Source organism: Pezoporus wallicus, unplaced genomic scaffold, assembly GCF_028554395.1.
Source record: "Pezoporus wallicus isolate ANWC-B61680 ecotype Strahan unplaced genomic scaffold, APGP_CSIRO_Pwel_v1 contig_8047, whole genome shotgun sequence".
In the NCBI taxonomy this organism is placed as follows: domain Eukaryota; kingdom Metazoa; phylum Chordata; class Aves; order Psittaciformes; family Psittacidae; genus Pezoporus; species Pezoporus wallicus.
Window position 1 is genome coordinate 4,861,507 of NW_026639548.1, and position 24,433 is coordinate 4,885,939.

At 43.8% G+C, this 24,433-nt stretch overlaps 2 protein-coding genes across 2 annotated transcripts in view; one reads left to right on the top strand and one right to left on the bottom strand.

Annotated features, from left to right (window-relative positions):
- Positions 1-12,926, bottom strand: part of AACS (acetoacetyl-CoA synthetase) — a 40,867-nt gene extending 27,941 nt beyond the window's left edge. The window contains exons 1-4 of the mRNA XM_057414990.1: positions 12,750-12,926; positions 9,725-9,828; positions 5,179-5,299; positions 2,207-2,320 (exon numbers count right to left, since the gene is read on the bottom strand). Coding sequence (XP_057270973.1) covers positions 2,207-2,320; positions 5,179-5,299; positions 9,725-9,828; positions 12,750-12,867 — 457 coding nt within the window. The 5' untranslated portion in view covers positions 12,868-12,926. The remainder of the gene's footprint in view (positions 1-2,206; positions 2,321-5,178; positions 5,300-9,724; positions 9,829-12,749) is intronic.
- Positions 12,927-18,655: 5,729 nt separating this feature from the next.
- On the top strand, positions 18,656-23,260 carry BRI3BP (BRI3 binding protein). Its single transcript, XM_057414991.1, has 3 exons — positions 18,656-18,885; positions 19,762-19,864; positions 20,468-23,260. Exons 1-3 carry the CDS (start codon positions 18,694-18,696, stop codon positions 20,884-20,886), a joined length of 714 nt encoding a protein of 237 aa, XP_057270974.1. The 5' UTR covers positions 18,656-18,693; the 3' UTR covers positions 20,887-23,260.
- The last annotated feature ends 1,173 nt before the right edge of the window (positions 23,261-24,433 follow it).

Genomic DNA, 24,433 nt, shown 5'->3' on the forward strand with positions numbered 1-24,433 from the left:
TTCTAACTTGATTAGAAGAGTTCTAGCAGTGATAACCAGGTTGCAGAGAGGCCTTTAATTTGCACTTTAGAACACAAAACAAGCTCATGCAGGAAAAAGTCTTCGATCTTAATTCGGAATGTATGCTCCCGTTAAATATGGCTGCACCTGCTCATACTTAAACATTAGTATTACATCTGTTACCCTAGTGAGCAGATCTTCCCAGAGACTGAAAACCTCTTATTTAGCATCAGACATCAATATGTAATGTCTAAGAAACGGACTTTAACCTGAGAATTAGGACAGTAAAGAACAGCAGGCTCCTACTCAGAGGAACACATTGAAGCTACAGCTGTTGCTGCTCAGAAGCTTACAGCTATTGTCCTCCCCAGTGTGTGCAAACACATTGTATTACCTTCACACACTGTTTTAATTCACATGAAATATGAAAACATATCCAGTAAGTACTCTTCTGCATTGTCCATCACTTTCCAGCAACACATTTCATCATGTTACGGGATCTGAAACAGGTAGAGTTTCTACTCTTTTTGTCACTTGCACATGAGATTCAATCCTTCATTTTAGCATAACCAGCAACACATATGGAAGAATTGTTTTGGGCCCTGTTATGACTTTTTTTACTTACTTATAAACTAATAAGGAATTATACCCCCACAAGCAGCCTACAAAACAGAATACTTCAATATTATGCACAATCATGTATTGTTTTGCCAATGTCCTTGGGGCAATTTTGAAATACACACAACCCACTTTCACCATTGGAGGACAGGCAGTAAAAAAAAAGTAAACTTACATTCTAAATATTCAAACTTTGCAAAGTGTAAGTTTTCCTATTCTTTAGTTTGGTTTCAGACAGAGTATTGCTCCTCAACAGGCTGACAGATATAAATGTGTCAACATTGAAAATGGAGACAAAGCTAAGCATTAGTCTTCACTGGGACAAAACTTCCTGACTTTGCTGGATGGTTCATACCCAATTAAGGATTTAACTCTAATTCTATGTAAAAAGCAAGCCACCAACTGTGGCAAGTAGATGTTAGTTACCAGATCCATAGAATACTCATAGCATATGCATGAAGTATGAGCTCTTGTGTATATTTTACATTTGCAGGTCACATTTGTGGGCTTAAACAATAATAATGCATACCCTTCTGTTTTTGAAGACATGGGCTCCAGTTCTGGTTTGTAACACACTGAAAACAAACCAATTTCATCACTTTGGGTTTGCATCACATAAGAATTTGCACATACTTAGGATAACGGCCAAGTATTGCTCAAAGAATATGTGATTCCCATAGTAAGATGGCTATGCAACATCAGCAGAACCACTAGGTAGGAGTGAAGCAGCTTCAAGGATATTGACATTTAGACTTGCACTACACTGACAGAACTGAAAAGCCTGTGTTATGGAGCACATGAAGCACAGAGATGAAGTAGTTCAGCTGGAAGGGCAAACCCAGCAATTCAGAACTAAATTGAACAAACCAGACCGATTAACTCCTTTCTATGCCTGGACTGTATGCTGCACAAGCTGTTCACAAGACAAAAACTTATTTATACAGAAAGATCCACATGATGATCTTCTGACAGGAAATAATATTCCAGAAGATCTTGTGAGTTACTGAATGGATCTCGGGGTTTTACACTACTCATCTCTGCACTGAAAATTTGCTAATTGAAAAATTCCTGCTCACTGGCTGCTCACTACCACAGTGCTAGAGGACACTATTCCCAAATGCACTGGTGGCAGAAGGCAGTACAAACCCATTTCTCATTACTGCCATTCGTAGTGCACCGTATTACCCGAGGCCCCACGGGCAGTAACTTCCAGATGGCACCAGAACAGTCAACCTGGGACCAGAATTCCCAAGACTGCTCCTGTGTGAATGTGCCAGACCTTGTGAGTCAGGGCTCAGCTAGATGCAAAGTCTCCATCACTTCTGCTTCCATGGAGTGCTTATGAAGCAGTCCTTAGTGAAGTTATGAATAAGGTATTTTTCTTTCCCTTCCAGTGCTGAAGGACATGCAGGCTAATCCATGTTCCTTCCCTCTAGAAGTATATTTCATATAAACATAAATATAGGAGCATAAGAGCCTTTTCTTCAGAATGTTTCTGTGAAACAGTACTTCACATTCATGTTCCCATAGCCTTGGCTACTCACCCAAGGAAATTTCCCCTCCTCTCCTTTAAGAAAAAGCTACTCACCCACAATTCTGTCTCCCACTTTTACTCCCATCTTCCTCATGGCTGCAGCATACAAAGCTACAGCTTGTCTGAGTTCTTCAAAAGTAACTTTCACGATTTCTTCTTTGCCTTCCTCTGAGGAAAGAGGATTAAAACAACCAGTCAAAAATCCTGCACTGCAACATAATCAGTCTAGTCCAAACAGTTAATACTGGAAAAGAAAGTATATTAAGCTATTTCAGGAGAAGAGCTTCCACAATTACACTTTTTGCTTTTCAATTTCCTCTTATGCTTTTCTTTTTAATGGAAATCAAGTATTAAATCAGTAGTATTCATTCAGTAGGCACAATGATGGGAACATCATCTGGGGAAACGCAAACTATTCACTGCAGAAAGGTGTGTCCTCAAAGAACATTCACTATAAGCAGATTGCATTCACCACAGCTACTTTCTAACATGAAAAAAACAACCCCTTTTTCCCTTTTTGCTTAGTTTTCTCATTAGGTCTAGCCAGCAGCATCAAGGTGCTAACTTCAGGTTTTACCACAGGAAGTCACTGTTAACTAGAGAATCATTCACATGCAGTTACTAAGGTCTGACTTTCAATAAGCTTTTTTAAACATCTGCGCCTGCCAACATACCACAAAGCAAATAAACTAAACTGGACTCCATTCATCCCTGAAAAGATCTGCAGGGTGCTTTCATTTCTGTACTGAAAGTCAGATGTTACATAAGCTGTTAATAAACCACTTGCGAAACAAAGTGAACAAATCTAAATGTTATGAAAGGCGAAGTTTGTCAGCCTAAGGATCCCTTCCTATAATTCCTTAATGCAACTCCAGCAAACTATTCGGATTGGCATGCTCCAAGTATCCAGCACTCCTCACAAAAACATACTAAGTATGTCACAATGTAAATGTGCTGCTTGCCCTGGTACACCTGCCATCAGTCTCATTTCTTAAACAAGGAACAGGATTTTTTTTTATACTTTTGCCTTCCTAAATTCCCACCCCAGTAAATGTGGACTTAAAGAGAGCAAGAGAGCAGGTTGTGATGGCAAACAACACAAGTCAATGTAATATGTAGCTCATGAGCTGAGCAGGGACAGCTGAGAGATTCTGCATTCCCATCAAACAGAAAATGGGATTGTAATATTGTTCCATGATTAAAGCCCCCAGAAGAAGAGAGTCACAAGTAAGAGATTTACAGTGGGAGCCACTGACAAGTGAAATTGTTTAGTAAAGTTACATTTACACTCCAGTGCTTTGTCAGATCCACCCTGATTCCACAGAACATATCCCTAATGAACACACAAACCTGGCACGGGTTCCCAAACCACCACACTGACCTAGCAGCAAGGGGTTAACAAAGAACACTCTGACTTAAGAGATCTTAAGAAGATTAAATACAGCAGAAGGTCATGAAAAGAAGTGCAGGTGGAAGTCTGTTCACCACAGCATGTTCAGTCCAGCAATCATACAGTATTCACTATGATTATGTGACACAAAGCAGAGAATTTCTGGTACAGCCCATGTTCTCCTAACAAGAAGTAAGATCTACAGGAACAATGTAATCACATGTCAAACCAAATAATTCATTAGAGTGATAATAATTCCTTCAATAATTTGAACTGAAAGCATTGAACTCCACTTTTCCTCAAGGTGCATGTTTAGCTTTTAACATTAATAAATCAATCACATCAATTCCACATAAAGAGTTGACTTACTAATCAGTGCTTAGCTATTGCGCAAGGTGTACTTAACTACATTGATTTTTTTCCATTAAATAATACATACGCAGCTTTTCTAATGGTCTCAAATTTGAGAGTGATGAGTTCATCACTTTGAAGCCAGCCTTCCGTTACAAGCCTCATTCCTGTCAGACTTCACCAGATGAATTCTTATGACGCCAAAACTGCGTCACAGATTTTCCCATTCTCTCTGAACTGGTAGTTGATTATATATGTGTGCATTTGCTTTTATATATGTGTATGCTTTTATATTTATATGATCAGAGAGGTTTCTCTCAGTACTTCTAAGGAGTAAAACGCAACTGATAAATATTTTGTCACCAGTCAACTCACAGAAGATAACTGTTTCCCATTGTTTTCAAACAGCCATCAGAACAACAGGAATACACATGTAACTCAGAAACTGATCTCCACACATCGGAAATTAGGAACTAACACTTTTAATACCTAAAACCAAACAATCTACAGTTCTGCATAATTTTTGCTGCTAATGAGCTGTGAGTCTTCACTGTTTATTGTTAAGCTACTAAGCACCACCACGGCTTGGTCAGTCTTATGTTAAGGATTAGGTCCAGCAAAAGGGAAGCTGAAAATGCAGCTCCCTAAGGAAGGACTCACACACCTGCACAGAAGCTAATCCCATCTAACAGATCAGAACAATTTAAATTACCAAAGTCAGCAGACATAGGGAAGGGACTTTGTCTTAACACTGCCATCCTAATTATGATTATTCCCAGATTTTGAGACTTAAATCTTTTCCACAGTAACAAAAATTTAAGACTGAGCTTTAGTGTTTCAGAAAGGTGAAATTCCAAGTCTCCCATGCACGTAACTGTCATTCCTTTCTGTAACTGTCAACCAGAATTAATTCCACCTACACCCCATGTAATACTTAGTATTCCTAAATTTATCTTAGGCATAGGAAGAGCATGGGAAGTACAGTATCAAACAACAGTGTCAAAATACTTCCTGAAGGCAAGCATTAGACAAGTGCTCATGACAAATGTGAAATAATAGCTCAAATACTGAGTGATGCTAAACACAGCATGAGCCCCACTACCTTAATGCAGATAAACCCATTCTAAGAAAACTCTGTTTAGTTTGTCAAGCACTTTTCAGAACTACCTATATTCCCAGAGCACATTTTGCTGTTACTTGCAGAGTAAGGTTTCATATAAACAAGTGCTGTTTTATAAGGCCTAGTCCTGTGAACTATAAATACAAGCCATTAATTCTTTCTTACTTGCTGCATACAGTGCAATCTTGTCATTGTCCTTGTGCCTCAGAAGGTTTTCTGCATAGTTCAGACGGCTGCCTTTAAACCATTCCGGGACATCTACAATGCTTTTGGATGTATCAACCACCTGAAAAATAAGATACAGATATATTCCTGGAAAACTGTGATATCATTTTTCAAAGCACTGTACAGAAATTAGCTAACTAATTCCAAGCTCTTTATATACGCTATTAGGCAAGAATAATTTCTCCTAGCCTACAGATGGCAAACACAGATACTAGATCCTGTAATTACAGGCCTAGAATGATTAATTATTTGTCAACTCTCACAAGCAAAGACATCATTACAACAACACTAAAAACAGCTTCCCACTGACAATTCTACCGGCAGACCAGCCTTAACTACACAAGTGAAGCCAACCAGTATGACTACATCCAGACCACAGGATACACACAAAACCACGGAGCACGCTGGGGTTTTGGATCTGGGAAAGTCCCAAACAGGGACTGAGCTATATGGTTTTGTAGCTCTTTACCAGGATACACTCCAGCCTCCCTCTTATAAAAATCAAAGCACAATAAAGTGTGAGTACCCATTTTTTCCCAACATGAATCACAAGAGAGAGACCAACATCAGGAACTTAGACAATGGGAATTCCAAACAACTCTAGACTAAACAAGTGACCTGTATAGTAAAACGTAACTAAAAAGTTCAAGCTTTTTATTCCAATTCTCCATTTTTAGGATTAAGTTGCAGTAAACATGTAAGTACTCCACAGCTTCTTCCACAGTGCAGAAGTATTACTACTAACCTCAACTAATGAATATTTTATTACAAACTGCAAGAGTGGATGTTTCTACCACCCTTGATTTGATGTTTCCTAAAAAAAGAGAGTTCAATAACTTAAGACCATATTAAACAATTCTCCATTTAGGGCTAGGATATGCAAAGAACTGATAAATGCAATTAAATCACAAAGTTATGTGCAAGTGAAACAACTTCCCCTCATCTTGAACTAATTAAATGTCAAAAAAAGTAAATTACCCCTTGATTAAGTCACAATTAAGACTACACCTTTAATAAGTGATAGGTAAAGAGGCCCTTCACATTAGCCCCAAAGGTATTTGCAATTCCTTCCACAATGCCCCACTGCTTAGCAACTCAATTGCCCAGCAGCACATGTATTTGTAAATTCAAGCTTCATTGTAGAGTTGTGTTTCTGAAAGCTTCAGTTTGCACCCCGAGGTTGTCTCATGGAGTGGACACGCATTACAGAAACAGCATTCTTCCAGACCAAGTGAAAGGCTCTTCTGAAAGCCAGAGAGAACTCAAAATAACTCCCATTCCAGAAAACCTAGCATTTTTCATGCTTTGAGACGTGCAGCATATCACTGGAGGCAGTTTTAGAAGTTAAGGTTTACATGGAAGTACTCTACTATATTACTTTATTTCAAATTAACTTCCTAAAAATAGGACAAATGGGATTTACAACATTCACAGGTTATCAACTCAGGCTGCAGAATTTGTTATAATTTTTATATATAATACATATATTACTGAAGTAATTAGAAGACACTCAAAACTGAGTCAGGACTGTCTTCCATAGCTTGGAGTGAGCAGAATGTTTTCAGCTTTTTCCAGGACAAGATCTAACATATCCCAACTTTTCACTGAAGGAGAACACCCATTTGAATAGTTCCAGTAGCATAAAGTGCTGGACTTGCATACTTGATGCTCAATTATTTTCTACTTGGGTAACATCTATGACTCCTACTTAAGCCCAATCTCCTAGGTGGTGGCACTCTGTCTTATGAACATCCTGATGTCCCCCACAGATGCAAGTTCTCAACAAGCAACACAAACTCAAGGTCTGCTAGTTATTTAATAGATCTCAGCTCTAGTAAGTCTATGAAAATGCAGAGCTTTGCAAACATCTCACTTCACACAGTCCAACAAATGCTCAGCAAGTCCAGAGGAACTAAGTGCCGTCTACAGCACTGCTGACTGCAGTCCTCATTTAATGAGTAAGGCTTTACTCCTACTCACAGCAGCAAAGGCACACAAGGACAATTTGCTGAGTAGGTGAACATACCAAATATCAGCTGTGCTCCTGTTCCACAATTGTTCTTTTCAGCAGCTAATCAATGACTGCTTCCCAAACCTCAGGAGCTACAAATAAGCATCACATTAGAGGTGGGGACAAAGGATATAGCTATTCTATTTCCCCTCCTTCAAGTGGCTTGCTAGTTGTGCTATAACCATGCATTATCATGCCTCAGATTCTGCTTACCCTAAACAAAAACTATACCTTTGAGAATTAATCTCACCACTACTGTGAGACAGGTAAACTTTGCCTTACTGTGGTACATGCGATATTCTGTATGACCTGAAGAGCAAAAGAGCATGCTTCATGAAAAGCTAGAGACCAGGCACTGTAAGAATGCTCAAAGCAGCTCCTCTGCAGGAACAATGGCTGTTAGGTGCTTCTTGTAGCGTAAATAATTTTAGACTACATTCCTCATTTAAAATCAACAGCTACTTAAACTTGACGTAACAGTGCTAATGCTGCCATGCCAGTATAGTTTTGCACACTGCAAGTACCTTTGTTCTTATCAGAAGTGGCATGGATATCACTTACTATAGTGATGAACATGTCTACAAGTATGTAAAACCTTTACTAAGTTCCAATAATACACTATCTCTCTATTGTATACACACACAAGATCTTACTGTTTCTTGGAATGACCTGTGAAAGTAGAAACGGTGTCACTGGCTGTGAACAAAGGAGTCAGCTCCAGCTGATGAAAAAATTTTCCTCAAAGCATAATGCTTAATTCCAACAAGCAACAGGCATCAAATTTAAGACACTTCAAACTTTTCAACTCTTCAGCTACCACAGAACAGCTCAGTTACTGTGACCAGCCTTTCTTCTGACATGTAACAAAAGCAGACCCGTGGTAAGTACTACAACTCGGCTTTGATGCTCAGGAAAGCTAGAGTCAAGCCTTGAAGCTGACACTGTGCTGACACAGAGAATGGAGAGGCAAACAGCAATAGCCATAGAGTGAGTCAAGCATCTTCTGCAGTACTTGTCTGTCAGCTTGACTACCTCCCCAGCTTAAGATCTCACATCACAGAAAGACCACTGCAGAATAGGCATGCAGAGGCCTAGAAGCTCAAAGCAGTCTAGTTAAAGCCTTCCTAGACTTCCGCATCTTCTTGCTTCTCATCCTCAGTAAACATCCCAGGCCTCTATTGCCTGCTTCAGTACCCATTCCCATCAGCTACTGGTAGTGTCTGGAGGGACAGACTTCCAGAAGAACTGGACCTGTAAGGCAAGAGAACAGAAAGTATTGCTGTGCAGCTTGCTCACAACAGACACACAGGAGAATAGCTCCTGAAACAGCTCCTCTGAATTACTTGCTCAAGACAATATGCACTCATTTGGAAATTTAGAAAAAAGTCTTGCTAGCAGCACAGGATATGTAGAGAAAATGACAGCCAAATACAACCTGGCCAGGTTTTCAACTACCATCAGGTACAAGAGAAAAGATTGTTTACAGCCTTTGGACTACACGCTCATAGTAGTTATTACAGGCTAGTTCTTAAAGACAGTAAGAACTGGGCCTTATATTCTTGATAAATTCACCCTCCTAAAGAGTAAATCACATTAAGACACCCGAGCATGCAGTTTCACAGCAGGAGGAACCACTTGATCATATAGGATAGTACAGGAATTTGCAAGACAAGAAAAAGCAAAAGAAACTTACCAGCTCCCTCTGCAGAACTGCCAGTACTCTGAGTGTTCTTGGAACAGATGGCCTCCAGGGATTAAGACAGAAGTCCAGTCCTCTCTCTACTAAGTCCAGGAAAGTAATGAGTTCAACATCTTCCTCAGATGGAAAACCACAGGGTGATGTCGATATCCTACACAAAGACTGTACAAGGGCTGCAGTTTTGCCCCCATTTGCAAGAGCTTCAACATCACCTTTATCTCAGAGCAACACTGTGGCATGAATTGGGATTCAACCTGTGATTGCATTTAACCACTACCACAACACCCTCAGAGATATTTCAAGCCTACATGTGGTTGCAGAGACTTCCACAACCAGTTCTACAAACCCAGAGTTTAACAGGTGTGCTTATCAGTGAAGTGACTCAGGGAGCAAACATGAACTTGACTGCATGCCAGCACTTAGAAAATCAAGATATTCTACCAGCATAACCCTAAAGCAGAAGGCAGTATATCAATAGACTCCTCACAAGCCACCAGGACTGCCAAAGTATGCAAGAGCACACGATCACAGGGACACAACAGCACAATTTGTTAGGACAACGGAACTATTCTATGATTCTATGAACTTGAGGATTTCACTACTCTGAAGCATGCCAGCAGCAGACCGCCACCATCCACCACACAAGGAAATTCAGGACCATACACTTGGCAGATACTTCATATCACTTGCAAAGGTGCCAGGAACAGGTCTAAAGATAGTAAGACTGGTTTATTTCCCCTTTGTGTTGCAGTTGACTGTTTAAGAGAAACACTTACCTCATCATACAAGCGAGAGCATACAATGTTGCTGTACTTCCAGAACTCTGCCCAGAAGTCTGAGAAGGATTCCACTGACCACTGGTATAAGTCATCGTAGTTGGCTGGAAGTAATAAATACGTTAGCATTATGCAGATAATTACAGGAATTCAGACAACCTACAGTTAGGGATATCCAGATAAATAGTATCTGTGGCTAAAACAACCAGTAAGGTAAAACTGATCACACAGAGTAGATCACTTCTGTTCAAGGCAAGTGACTGCAGCATCAACAGAAATAAGTCTACTTGAACAACTGAACAGATGGCATCTTTTCACCTGTTAAAAGCCATCTGCCACCACAGAGATAGAGACCTTTTCTAATAGCTCTGTGCAACATCTACCTACCATTAGTGAAACTGAGGATTAGACAACAGGATAGAGACCAGCTTGCTGACACTTCCACTTCCTATCTTATCAATAGCATGATGCTTCCATACAGCAGAAGATAAATGAGCCTTCCTGACATTTGATGTATGGTTCTAGACCAGGGCCAAAGACATGGTAACATGGAGAGTAGATGCATTCATTTAACATCAACAGCACTGTTACAAAGGAAGCATGCATTATTCCTTAATAAGCTTCAGTCTGTCAGGCCTCTTATCTTTTCATGCTAAAACAGCATCAATGAAATGAAATAAGATGTTTACTAGCTAGATATTAAAACCATGACCTGGCATCAAAAACATGGGAGTGAGCAGTTTAAGTCTTACATGACCATGAGACAGATAAGTAACCTGAGAAATGCACACCAAACCCTCACAATTCAAACTAAATACTGAATTTGTGTGTAAAACCATTTCAGGTATGAATAATTAAAGCAAATTCCTTGGCAGCAACTTAAAAGTAACATTCCCAAATCACATCCATGCTGTCTGAAGCTGTGCCAACAGCCAATTTAGATATGAATATCTACCATCAGTGACAGTAGTAACAGTTTCCTGCCCTGCCAACTGCTTCCTATTTGATGCTTTCAGCTAAACCACTTGAAGTCATTTTCTCCAATTATCTTTGGTTTGTCATCCTGTTGTCCAGCTGACTGCTTCAGAAGTCACCTTTGCATCCTCTTCTTACAATGACATCTTCCAGATTTATAAAAGAGAAAAGCATTCAAAATGATCTAGACACAGTTACTCACACTTGATCACAACAGCTGCTTCCCCACCCAGTCTGTCCCTTTCACATCTTAGTCCACTCAGGCTTTTCCATCAGTGTTAGATTACTCAATATGTAGTACTGACATAGTAGAAGCAGAGGCAAAGACTCCACTCCATAGCTCAGCTTTGCCTACGTGTTGCCTCAGTCCCAGCCTGCTACGTGCCCTTTTTACACTCCACCACTCTTCCACAAAGTGCACATCAGTGGGTCTGTGGTGTGGGGATAAGGCTTTACCAAAGGAATGTTCATATTCCCACCTCCTCTTTCAAAAACCAATTGTACCACATGGTCCAAATCATTTGATAAAGGCAAAAAAAAACCCTACAAATCACCACTAATTTGGTTTCTTAGAGTATGTTCTCTATACAGTTTGACACCAAATAAGCTTTAGCATGCAAGTCCTTAAGGGCACAAGCCTGTTATTCAGCAATTAAACATTGCATCTTGTTACTACATCTTCAGCATTGGGCAGAACCATGCTGTTTAAAGGGTTATAGTGCCCTCAGCTCTTCTCAGCAGGTCCACATCTTAATGTTACATAAAGAATCCATTCTTTGTTGTTGAACAGCACACAGACCAATGATCATCAGTTCAAATGTAATGGAAGTTGACAAAGGTTTCTATATATGAACAGGAATCCACTCTTGAATAGAGATAGCCACTTCTAAATGGGGTGAAAAGAGTTCTAGTTGTTACAGCCATAAACATGGGCAGCACATCTGAAACTGCATTCAATCTTGATCACATGAGTGCCAGTTAAATAACATTTCTACTCAGGAGCTGACTAAAATCCTGTAGTAATTGGCTTCCTATGTACCAGGAGAGTTAGGTGCTATATATGTGATCAAATGGGAAATCCCCCAGCAGCCAAAATAACAACCTGGCTTGCTTACATAGTAAGTTTCCAACTGAAGCTCCTAATTGTTTTCCAGACATGAACTGCTAGAAGCACCAGATATATTGCTACTACTCCAGAATGCCTCCGCTTATACCACAGACACATTTATACTGGACTGACAAACTTGTCAGGCCACTTGCCAAAAACACTCCCTTCGTTTCTCACTAGAAGAATGACTACAGGAAAGCCACACAAGCCACCTGGTCCCCAAATGCTTCAAATGCCAGCATGGAGCAATCAAATCAGAATTTGAGAGTTTGACCCCCACATGCACTGAACTCTACCTGGTTCATGCCACAAATGAGCCCACACAGCCAATACCTGACTTCCTTCGTAAACAAAGATAAACACAGCTTTAACTCAAGCCTCACACACATACGCTGTTAGAGCATCATATTATTGTTAAAGCTTAAACTAACCTCACAGTCATGATGGCAGCAATCCTTTCCTTCCACATCCCCTTGAAACACTAAATCACTTTAGCTCTGCTACTCACACAGAAAATCCTTGCAAGCAGGGCCCCAACAACACAGAGAAACGGACAGGAGCACACCACATGTACCAGCACCATTGCTGCCCAGGCTGACATCCAGCAGCCGCACCAGTAACAGATAAGGCTGTCTGCATTTCCCAATAGCATGTACCTTTCACACTAAGCGAAATGCTGTACAAAAGGCCTCTACAGGAGGCACAAGCAGAGCATCCAGCTTGCAGCCTGGACCACTTTAGCCCCCTCCTAACCTAAGAGAGATGTCGGATGGCCAAGCACCCTGCGGGCACCTTGCCCACCTCCCTGGGGTAGGGGCAAACAGCCCTACCACAGACCCACAATAACACCCTTCCCAAAGCAGCAGAACCCCCCTTTAAATCCCCCGGCCAGAGCAGGGCCCAAGCGGAGCCCGAGGGCCTCCCCGCCCGCCCAGCGCTCACCGAAGCGGAGCCCGCAGCTGCTGGCTACGGCGGCACGGAACCGGTCCATGTGGGTGTTGCGCTTCGTGTCAGGCTCCCACATCACTTGCGACTCCATGATCTCGGGCTCCCGAGACATGGCGGCGGTGGCAGAGGAGCGGAGCTAACCCGAACGAACAGCCGTCCCTCCAGCTAGGACCCCACGCTCACCTCCCGCGGCGCCCCCGCCCTAACTACTCGGTCCCTCCCCCGGGCGGGAGCTTTAAGCGTCGCCGGACCCACCCATTATCCTCACGCCGTAACCTTCCGCGGAGAGAAAAGAGTGCGGGGCGCTGCGCCCCAGCCCCGCCCGCTGAGGGGTGGCGAGCCCGGCGGAGCGCCGGGGAAGGGGCGGGAGTGCAGGGTCCCCGCTCCCGCTGCCTCAGGAGAGCAGGGTTATGAATGGGGGCCGGCCGCGGAGAGATCCCCTCAGGCCGCCGGGGCCTCTCCCCTCAGGCAGCGGCGGCCCCCGGGTCTTTCCTGCCGAGTGACCGGACCCCCGGCCTGCTCCCTGACAGGAACCGTTTAACCGGGGTTAGGCGGCAGAGCCCGGCCGTGCTCCCACCGGTGACAGCTCCCTCCCACCGGGGCGCTGCGGGCAGCCCAGCCCCGCTGCTTGGGCCCCACCACCTCTAAAGGTCACTGTGCGCGGTGCCCACACCATGGAGGGAACATCACTTCGTGCTTTCAACATCTCTGCGAAACCATCAGCACTCGTTCCTACTTCGCACAGAATTCTCCGCTGACAGTGTCTCTGACACAATAACGAGGCAAGAAGCAGGTTCTCCATAGCCGGGCTCCCCCCGTTACACCCATTGCCTGCGTGCCTCGCACCTCGGATTAAAATCCATTGCTTCTCATCTCTAAAGACGTGAGCTCTGACAACCACCGAGCCCAGGCAGCAATCAGTGGTGACAGAGCACGAAGCACTCAGTAACAGCGGTCATACCTCAGCGTGTGCATGCTGCTTACGCAATTCTGACTGTCAAGGTCGTGATTTCCCTTCTAATTCATAGACGCCTCAAAAAAAGAGATGAATTTGGAGGCAAATTATACAAGCATAGAGTGTAAATATGAAAGTAAACCACGTGTAGTACACCGTAGTGTAGTTGCTATGAATTTCATGTAGATCTCTGTGCTGCTGAAGTAAAACTGCATCGAATTTGGAGGCTGTGGCAACATGATTTGAACAATTTCTATTTGCCCCAAGATAGACCTTGCATAGAAGCATGAAAAAAAATAACTCTTCAGAGCCTGGAGGACATGGAAAGGCTGGAGGAGGAATCGGACCACCTTATTAGCTTTTACACACCTCCCTTGCCTTACAGCTGTGCTCAGAGGGGTCAGTGAAGGTGTGAAATCCATGGCACAGGCACCTTGCCAAAGCCCCACGAGCAGCACAGGAGCATGCTGACCGTGCCCCAGTCCCACAGACTTTGCTGTGACAACCGGCTTGTGGTGGAGAGAATCTATTTACAAACTCCATCTCTGCACACCCACAGGAAAGGTAACTTCTGGTTTTTGCCCGCTGGGTTGTGAAGACATCTACTGCGATAAGAATGTTAATCAATGTGGATATATATATACTGGTTTGGCACAGAGAGTATTGCTGCGCAGCTGCCAGGGTCAGATGTCATGAGGGCATTGCCTCCTGCCCCACACCACAGCCCTCTGCTAGGGATGCCCGGGGCAGGCCTAGCCCCGCGCATCTCCTCACACCCGGTTGATGTGCAGCCTGTCCTGCTCGGGGGTGTCCACCTGAGCTTTAGGTCAGGTTTGCTACAGCTCCCTCACAGCTGCACCCGACACCTTGTGAACCCGCCCCGGCCAGCAGGCTCGATGCGAGAACTGGAATCAAACCTGTCACGTCCCATTTTTACCTCACTTTAATTTACCCGGCCCCGCTCTGAGGCCGCTCCCCGTCCCCAGTCCCGTGCCCCGACGGAGCCACGCTCCTCCGCTTCCCGCCCACCCTTCGCCGCCGAGGCCAAGCGCCGCCGCCGCCCCTCAGGCGCTGCGGACGGATTCCGCGCGGCGCACGGCGGTCGCGACGCCGGCGCTCCTGATTGGCTGCCGTGCTGGCCCCACATCAGCCCAGTGCCCGCGCTCCTCGCGGATGAGCTGACGGTGAAAGAGCTGACACCGCCAAGAACCAATTGGCGCAAAGCTTTTGCAAATTCATTTCTCTTCCGACCAATGAGAGGCCGGATCAGAAGGAGGTGTGCCCAATAGGAGGAGAGCTCTTATCCCGCCCGGCGATCCGGGTGGGGTCCCTCTGTGATTCCCCTGAGCGCTGAGGCGGGATTGGCGCCGGGGCCTGTGCGGGGCCGATATTGCCTGATTTAAGATATAAAATCACCGCAAACGAGCATCTTTCCTTCTCCCAAAGCAACCTGTGCGTCGAAAAAGAGAATGTGCAACCAAATCACCTGAGAAGAGACCCAAAAACCCTGTCACTGAGCTGAAAAATGCATGGTTTAAAATGGACTGACACACTTGTTCAAGGAGGAAGGGGTGCGCTGGGAATTTAACGAGAAAACTTGGGCTTTTAGGAAAGCTTGCCAGAGCTTCAAATTTATTAACAGCAGTTTCACTATTGCAGCCTTAATTAGAGTGGGTTATGCCTCCATGTTCCTTGCTCCCATTCCGGTTTTGCCTTATCCAGATCAGTTTTTCCTTCTTTCAAAAGTAGAAAAATTGGAAGAAAAATGAATAAAGATTAAACAAGCCTTTAATGAGAAAATGGGCATTCAGAGGACTGCAGTGACTAGAAAAATAGTTTGGACACTAGATTAGGATAGCTGGAGGAAAACAGCCTGAATAAGATTAACTGGATTTGACCATTTTGAAACCTTTTTAAGCTTTGCTTTATACCTACTAATGGCAATAATAGGTTGAAAATTAAATGATGTTTTCTGCTTTAGATTAGATTAGAGGCCCTTCAAGAGATGCTGCAGAACCGATTAACAGTGATAATGATGATGATGGCACTACCTCCTCTGTGCAGTCAGTCTGTGAAACTAAAGCGAATGCTGAAGTGCAGGGACCTGTGAGAAAAGTTTCCTGATAATAACTCACAGCAATCTGTGCAGTATTCCGAGGCCTGACCATGATCCATTGATCACCTGGATTAGGAAACCTAATCTATATTCAGAGTGGCCATCAACCTCTTATGTTGTGTCAGGAGTGCAAGTAACCAGGTGTCAAAATCAAAAGCAGTTGCAGAAAGAGAAGGAGAAGAAGCAGTGACACAATGCAAGAAAACCCTCACAGGGCTAGCAGCAAAAACTAGTGGACAAACTGAGGCTGTGAGATGAAGAGAAGCCAACAATAAGGGTCCTTGAAGTTAAGGACTGGCTCACAGGAACACCACTTGGATTTCGTTAGGGCTACACCATTTTTTCAGCATAAAATATGATTTAAAATGAGTGAGCCCTATGATCTGCTAAAACCTTGACTCTAGAAGGACCCAATTAATATAAGTACTGTTCAGATTGTTGTTAAATGCCTATATTTCAGTAAGACACCTTACACAGCTTCTAGTGCAGACCAGCAGACAGAGAAGTGCACTCATACTTCTGCAGACCCTCATCAGAGGCTCTTTCTAGAAACCCTAGTTGTCCAAATTAGTTCAGTGTGGTTGAGATCAATATTTCATGTCGTGATGCAATGTATTCTTTGAGCAGATGTGATTTCATTTATTTAAACAAGAAGGGTGAAGTACTGTGTAATTTCAAAGAGCTGTGGATTTGGAGAGGTGAATGTACCTGAAATAGTCTCATTGAGGCAGGTCAGGAAGTCAATTAAACACCAGGGAAGATTCCCAAATTATCCTGACCTCATATGAAGGACAACCCTGAGCACAGGCTCCCAAAGGCAGCCATTGAAACAGGCCTCTGAGCCTCAGTAAAGAATGGATGAAAGCAGTCTAGGCACAGCAGGACACTGAGAGCAGAACCTCACAAGAGCCTCAAAAATACCTGCCATCAGTTATCAGTCTGTCTTGGAAGAATATGAGAGAGCCTTCAGAATATACACAGGTGTTAACATATCAGCAGTTTCAGGACCACCTTAAAAAAGCATGAAAGTACCATTTATAAATATATAAAGAATCTGTGTCCTACTGAAATCAAGTAGGACCCTAAGTACCTTCCTGGATCTGGGCCCAACCCTCTCAGAGCCAACTATAAATAATGCTGAAAGGTATTGGCCATTCTGCTAAATGTGAAAATAAGTGTTTTGGCCAGACTAAAACTAGGAAAAAGGCCATAGGAAAGATGTCTGTATTCTAGATGTCTGCTCAACTGCTCAGAAACTGGGCTTCTGAGGTTTAAAAGTCAAGGACACGGGGTATAAAACCAGATAGAGATACCTAGAGTTATTCCAGTGTCTGGGAGAGCTACAAGCTGCACCCCTGACTTTGCGGGGGCCCCTGGGAAGGGCTGAGTACAAGCAGAGATGTGCCAGAGAGAGCAGAGATCCTGGATGGGGTGCAGACGTGGTCATGGACCGCCTGCACCATCCTGAGCACAATGAGAAGCTCTGGGGAGGGTGTTGGGATCCCCCATGCCTTGGGGGCACTACCGTTGGGCAATTCAATAAACCCTTTCTGCCCCAGATGGGATCATCTATCAGCACACAATCAGCACCACAAACCCGTGGGTCTGTTTTTACATTGCTGCCTTTGTATTCCTGTCTTGTCTAACTCAGGCTTCTGTCAATGAATGATGAATCAAACGTGCTCTGAAGGCAGCAAAGTACTTTTCTGTCTCCTGGGGATTCTTACCTCACTCTGCTAACATCCTGGTTGGGTTTCACTACCCAGAAGGAGCTGATAACGTTTCATTTATTCTTCCCAACCCGTCTTTTATTAGCCTGGTCAGGAAAAATCAACACAAAACCTGTCAGAAGAGGGAGTCGCACCATTGAGTGTGCTGAATTTTGGCTTATACACCTGAGTCAGAGTCTCTCAGGGGTGAAGGACACGAGGTCCTTCAGAATCCCTCGACTGGCAGTTGTTAAAATGTCATTTTTTGAGACCAGACTTGTACATTCCCTTTGTTGTCTGGGGGTTGCGCCTGGGAGTCTCCTTAGGAGACCCACGCAGGAAAGGCTGTACTTTGTGTACAGACTGTGATAAGTCCTGGAGCACAAATAGACAGATGAATCATTTAAAAGCTCCACGGGAGAGGATCTGGGGGCCAAGATCATGAGTTGGCAACGTGGCCCAGCAGGACCCTGGGCTGTGTTAGTAAGAGGCCAAACATCGAGGGATGTGATCCTTCCCCTTGGTCTGGCCCTTCCAAGATCCATCAAGAGCAGCATGCTCAAGTGTAGGCTCCGTGCTGCAAGGTGAATTTGATGCAGGGCTGGGAGCTGGAGCACAGGTGCCTGAAAGTGCTTGAAAAGGGCAAAGACAAGACCATACCCCTGCCTACACCTACCCTGGTGGAAAACAGCCAGAACATTCTTGAAGGTGCACGGTGACAGTAGGAGAGCCAACAGCCCTAAGCTGAGGTATGGGAAATCCTGGTTTAACACAGTAGGGAAAGAACATTTTGGCCAAGTGGATTATTAAATACAAAAATGAGCCTGGAACAGGCTAGATGCTGCCCCAGGTCAAACACTGGCAGAGGCTGACTACTGGGGCTGGTTTTAGACCAGGACAAGCTCACTCCAGGTGCAAGCTGCTCTGAGGCTGGACGCAGCCATAGACTTGATCAGACCGGTTTGTCTCGGGGGAAGGGATGCACATGAAGACCTTCGAATATCCCGTTCCAACCGAAATGATCATGTTGTGATTTTAATAACTCCATCGCTTTAAGGGGAGGGGGCTGCGGGCAGGGGGCGGTGCACTCGCGGAGTTGTGGCGCGGCCTCCAGGCGGCGCCACAATCGCGGCGTTGCCGGGCGCAGCGCGGGCGGCCATGGCGGCGGGGAGGCTGCCGGCGCTGCTGCTGCTCCTCGCCTTGCTGCTGGCCGGCACGGCGGGACCCGGTGCTTGGGCAGCGCGGAGCCGCGGCGCCGACAAGCAAAACAGCTTCCGCCGAGCGGCCAGCGGCCTCTACCAGGGCGTCAGCGGCCTCTTCGGCGAGGACAACGTGCGGGCCCTGCAGAAGGTGAGGCTCCGGCCCGCTTCCTCCCCGTAAACCTTTCGCTTTCTTTCCCCTTCGCGCTCTCTCCCCGCGCCGCTGCTCCCCGGGTTGAGCAGGAGGTTCTGTGCGGCAGAGCCCCGCCGTTGGCCGGTACTCGGCATGGACCGGCCTCGCCTCCTGTGCGAGCCCGGGCTGAGGCGGCCCAACGGCTGGAGCGAAGAAAAACGGGAGGCGAGGCATGATGCGGAGAAAAGAAATGCAAGAAATATTAATGTAATAAATCTCTAAATAAAGGCTAATTGAGATGGGGGAGACGGCCAGGGCAGAGCGCTGTCGCTGAGGAGCCCTGCAATTGAAATACGGTTTGTCTGCATCAGCAGAGCATCCTGCGCTTGTAGGGCCACAGAGGAACTTGCAGGGAATCAGGCATGCGGGCAGACAGACCTCTGCCTTCCTCTGGCCCTGCTTGCCTCAGCCAGGAGGAAGAAATATTAAATACTGTTAAACTGACCTGTAAATGCGCTTGAGACATTTGTGTGAAATACCGGGGACATTTCTCAGGTGCTTGATAAGTCTCTGGTTTGCTTTACCAATATCTGTTGCTAGTAATAAATAGTGTTTTCTTTAAACTTCAGAGCAGTGGTAAAGCTAATAAAGTGCCTTTTAAAATCCTGTTATTATATACATTTACATGGCAAAATACCTGGGATAAGGACAACTGTAATAAGTACCTTTATGATTCGCAAAGTTAAAAAGCATTCATTTTCCCTGGGGACTTCAAAATAGCCTGCAGTTCTTGTTTAGTGAGTTACAGTTCCCCTGATAGTAAGTCTTGAAGCAGAAGCATGTTTAAGGAACTGAGAATTTTCATTTTTTTTAATTTTCAATTTTATGTCTCAGTTTTTCTCAAGGCTGACAGAGAGGTTTGTCAATGGGGTGGATGTATTAATGGACACATTCTGGAGAATATGGACTGATTTGTTAGATGTTCTTGGAATTGATGGTAAGTGTAATGCCTGTTAACTCTTGAGCTCTATCAGCCTGTACCAGTGTTGACAAGAACATTTTATCATGCTGCATTAAACATCCCTCAGTGCTATCTATCTGCTTCACTTGCCTTTGATTTTCTATTAGTACCTTCAAACAGGAGGTTTAAAACTAGTCATTCTGTTTCTGTACATGTCTATAAAGGGCATTAAAGTCATAGGTGGTTTCTTTGTATCATCACTACATAGATGCATGCAGCCAGGAACAATGTGGGAGATAAAGGAGGACTAGAAGAAGGAAAGATACAGTTGAGAGCCTTAGAATATAACTTTCACAAAGAGGACCTTTAGCCTCAGTATGAGCTTTGACCTTAGGCCCTGCAATAGTTTGTCTTTAAAGAACCTTTACTTTACACGAATTAATTCAACTGCATCATTTGAGCTGAGCCAGGGATTTGAAGAAGGTCCATCCAGAAAAGGATGAAGTAGCTTTACCCCTTCCTTTAGAAAAGTCAGAGCTGTGACCCCGCTGCATGACCCTTGGATGCTGTGTTGCATTTTTACCATTACCATTTGGCACGTTCTCATTAATACTCTGTGACTTTCCCTTTGTTTTTCAGCCTCCAACCTGACTCATTATTTCAGCCCAGCAGCAATTGCCAACAGCCCAACCCGTGCTCTTCTACTGATTGGTGCCATTTTACTTGCCTATTGGTTTTTATCTCTCTTCCTTGGATTCTTCTTCTATCTCCTGCACATGCTGTTTGGTCGTTTCTTCTGGATTGCAAGGGTTGCCCTTTTCACTCTCTCGTGCGTGTACATCCTCCAGAAGTATGAAGGTGACCCGGAACACGCCGTCCTGCCTCTCTGCTTTGTTGTAGCAGTCTACTTCATGACGGGGCCAGTTGGATTTTACTGGAGAAGAAACAGCAACAGCAGCCTCGAGGAGAAGATGGACCACCTCGACAGTCAGATCAGACTTCTGAATATTCGTCTTTCTCGCCTGATTGAGAACCTGGACAGAGGCAGTAATCAATGAACCAGCCCCTATAGACCACTGTACACCAGCTCTAGAAAATTCCTAAGCACTGTCTCGTTTGAAGTTACAAAGCAACAAAACATCACATGGTAAAAAGTGTGCAAAAGTTATAACTTTTCATCATGTGTGAGACTAATTTATCTAGATTATACACTCAGCCATTATACTTGTAGGAAAAAAAAACCACGTTTAAGAACTTCAGCTGTATATTCAGAGAGTTTTATCCAGTACTCGAATTTTCTCAGTAGATAAACGCTTACTTTTACAAGCATTTAAAAACATCTTTTGTAAAGTTTTTATAAAAGCAAATTGAGTAGTCTTTCAAATATTGAAATTGAGCTAAAACATATGCAAATTTGACACTTTAAAAGTTAAAAAGAACAAAAAAAATAAGCTACCAAACACTTCCATTGAGAAGTAACTGCTGTGGGTCCACATTTCTTTTTCTTCCAAACTTGTGTTTTTGTTTTATTCTTGGCTTATTTCATTGCCTTGAAGTTGCCTTTCATAGAGTATCAGATGAGGAATTTTCTGGTATCCAGGCCAAAAAATTCACACCGTGGCTTTTAATATGAGGTGGGGAATAAGGGAGAAGGAAGATTTCATAGATTCTAAACTCTTTAATGGCAGTCCCACAGGAGGAGTTGAGAAGCGCACGGGTGGCATTATTTCATTGCATTTCATCTGGAGAGCTTTAATTTGGTGTCTGAAAGGAAAGCTCTTGACACAAAGGGAGGAGATGTAGAGTGGCAAATTGTAATTCATACGTGATATTCACAGTGAAGCATTTTTCCAAGCATAGAGTAAACCATAATTTTTAGTCTCAGGACCCACGTACTTTCTCAAAAAAGGCAGCAGTGAAACCACTTGCAAATGTATTGTTGCTTAAAGCTTTCTCAGGACCAATAAGCGGCAATAAATTATCTTCAGGAAGATCTGGATTTTTTTCTAAAATTGTAATAGTTTTATAGGAGCTTTTTGCTTGAAGTCTGTGTCCTCACTCTTCTGGGGAAAGTGAATCACCTTATGAGAAGGGTGTATTAAACGGTTGTTTCGAAGGGGTGCAGGAGCTTTGAAGCAATTTTACTTTGAAGGATTCTATGTATTTGTAACCTTAGAGTTAAGTGGCTTGGCAGACTGCCACTGCCTGTGTAAGGTGTGCTGAAATGCATTGAAACAAAGGTAACCTCAGGGAAGAGAGGCCAGAACGTGGTGTTAACGCGTGCGGCGTTTGAGGGTATAGATGAGGGGAGGGAGGGATAGCAGGTAAACCATGGTGATGAGCACAGTATCAGCATCATGGGGAGTAAAATGGACCACAGCTGAAGAACTATGTATTCCATAATGTCTAAATGACCACGTAAAGGAAAAAAACGCAACAAAAACTGGCCTGTGTTAGGGCCTGGCTGACAAGCAAGGGGAGCAAATACCAGGAGGTGCTGCTTCGCCCATGAGCGCCGGCTCCAGCTCGGCTCTTGGGCTTCAGCTTCTTGCTTCGCTGGGTAGAGCTTTTGTTGGATGTGACGCTTCACTGAATGTAGCTGTGGGGGGAGTTTCTTTTTCTGCTGAAGTTTAATGCTGTTAAAACGTGTTACTTGCCTAATCTTAGTTGGGCTCTGTGTGACATTTATGTGAGGGATTATTTTCAAATCCATGTTAATGGCCTTTACTCCAAACTGTGATCACTTCAGTTCAACACGGTTGAAGTTCATATGCAGTCAGCACTGTTGTAATACATTTTAATTTCTTATTTCCTCTATAAATCCCCCCTGCTCCCCATTTTTTTTCAAGACATGCATATTTAGAGTTGCAAAGTAACTGCTTTTCATAATGTAAAACCTTTCTGTGAACAGATAAGTACTGCAGCCACAAACAGTCTGCTTGGCAAAGCTGAAAATGGCAATTACAGTATAATCCTTTTTATAGCTCATTTTCCATAGTATTACAGTCTTCCCTATGAGCTCGCTTTTCCCTGCTCTAAGCATGGAGGACTGGGCTGAAACACCAGCCTGGAAGTTCGGAATCCACTGGCAAAGCTTTGTCAGGTCTTTAGGTGTTTTAAGCCTGAGGACCAAAGCTTGTTCATGTGAGAGGCTCCACTGGCCTCCTCAGGACTCTGAACGTGAGTCAGTTTGGTGTAGATTGTATTTTACATAATCTATATTTAATGTTAAAAGTTCCAAATACTTGTTTCTATATTAAGAGTTGTCTATGATAAAGATTTCTTTTAGAATACTGTCTAACAGTTAATTTGGATTATAGTTTCTCCCTGTCTCGCTCTAATCACCTTAGTTTTGTAAAACCAGCCCTCTTATATTAATACTGTCCATTTTGATCACCCTGCTGCTTGAATAAAAAGGTATTTTTATATTTACTTGCATCCCATGTATAGCAAAATGTTACGTGAAAAGCAGAATATATAAAATTGGGTGTTTTGAATCAGTATTTTTCCCAGCACCCAGTTTTCTTGTTAGTCAAATTCAGAAGTAATGATTTCTTTTGTTAAAGCACAATCTAATCTTCGATATATGTACTTTAAAAAAGCTCTGTATTTTTAAACATGCACTGTAGTGAAAGCGCTTTTGGGACATGAATGTGGCATTGTATTTAATCTCTTTCAACTTTTGTAAATACCTTTTACAAGTATTTTCCATCCCAAGCCGTCTAGTTTATCCATCAAGGTTCTGCTCTGGTTTTAGAGCTTGGCCTGGTGACAGCAGGTTGCTAGTAACGTGAGGTGTGCCTGGTCACCTGTGGGTAAACAGAGATGCAGAATCGGACCAACCCACCAGAGTCAGTGGTAGAAATGTGGATAACCCCCTCCGATTTTGGAGCTCCAGGCCTTTGCCCTGAGCACTGGCAGCCTAACCAGGGGCAGGTAGCAGCATCACTGCGCTTCCTGGTGCAGGCTGTGGTGGGGAGGCTCAGGTGGCCATGGAGAGCACCCTGTTTGGCCACAGTGCCCAGGGCAGCTCTGCCAAAACAATTCCCATTGCTGACCTCCTGTTTGCAGTGTCTGCTTGAACAAACATCCCCGATGTATCTGTTTCAGGCAGGCTCCAGGCTGTCTGGTATCAGACATTCTGGTAGGATCTTTCATGTGTTAAATGGTGTATTCTTAAGACCTAATATTTGAAACTGCTGTAATATTTTCAACACATTCATTTTCACCAAACTTAATGCCCATCGCAGTTTCTTTGGAAGTACGCACCTCGCCTCGCGATAGCTGATGTGCCGTGCGCGGAATGTAACGCTTCTCAAAGTGGTTTTGGGTGTCAGAGTGCAATGTGTAAACCTGGTGTAACTCAGTGCTGTACTTCAGTAGTGCGTCCTGCAAATTGTGATTTGCTTTTTAAGACTTGTTGCATTGTTAGTGTGGAAAATAGACCAGTATCAATCCTAGCTCTTTGATGGTGTAGAAGTTTATAAGTGTGATTTGCCTCACGTACTGATCTGTATTTGGCAGCTAATGATGTAAATGACCATTAAGTTCTTTTTGTCTGGGTTGGAAAATAAAAGATTTTACTGTATTCGCATGTATTTTAAA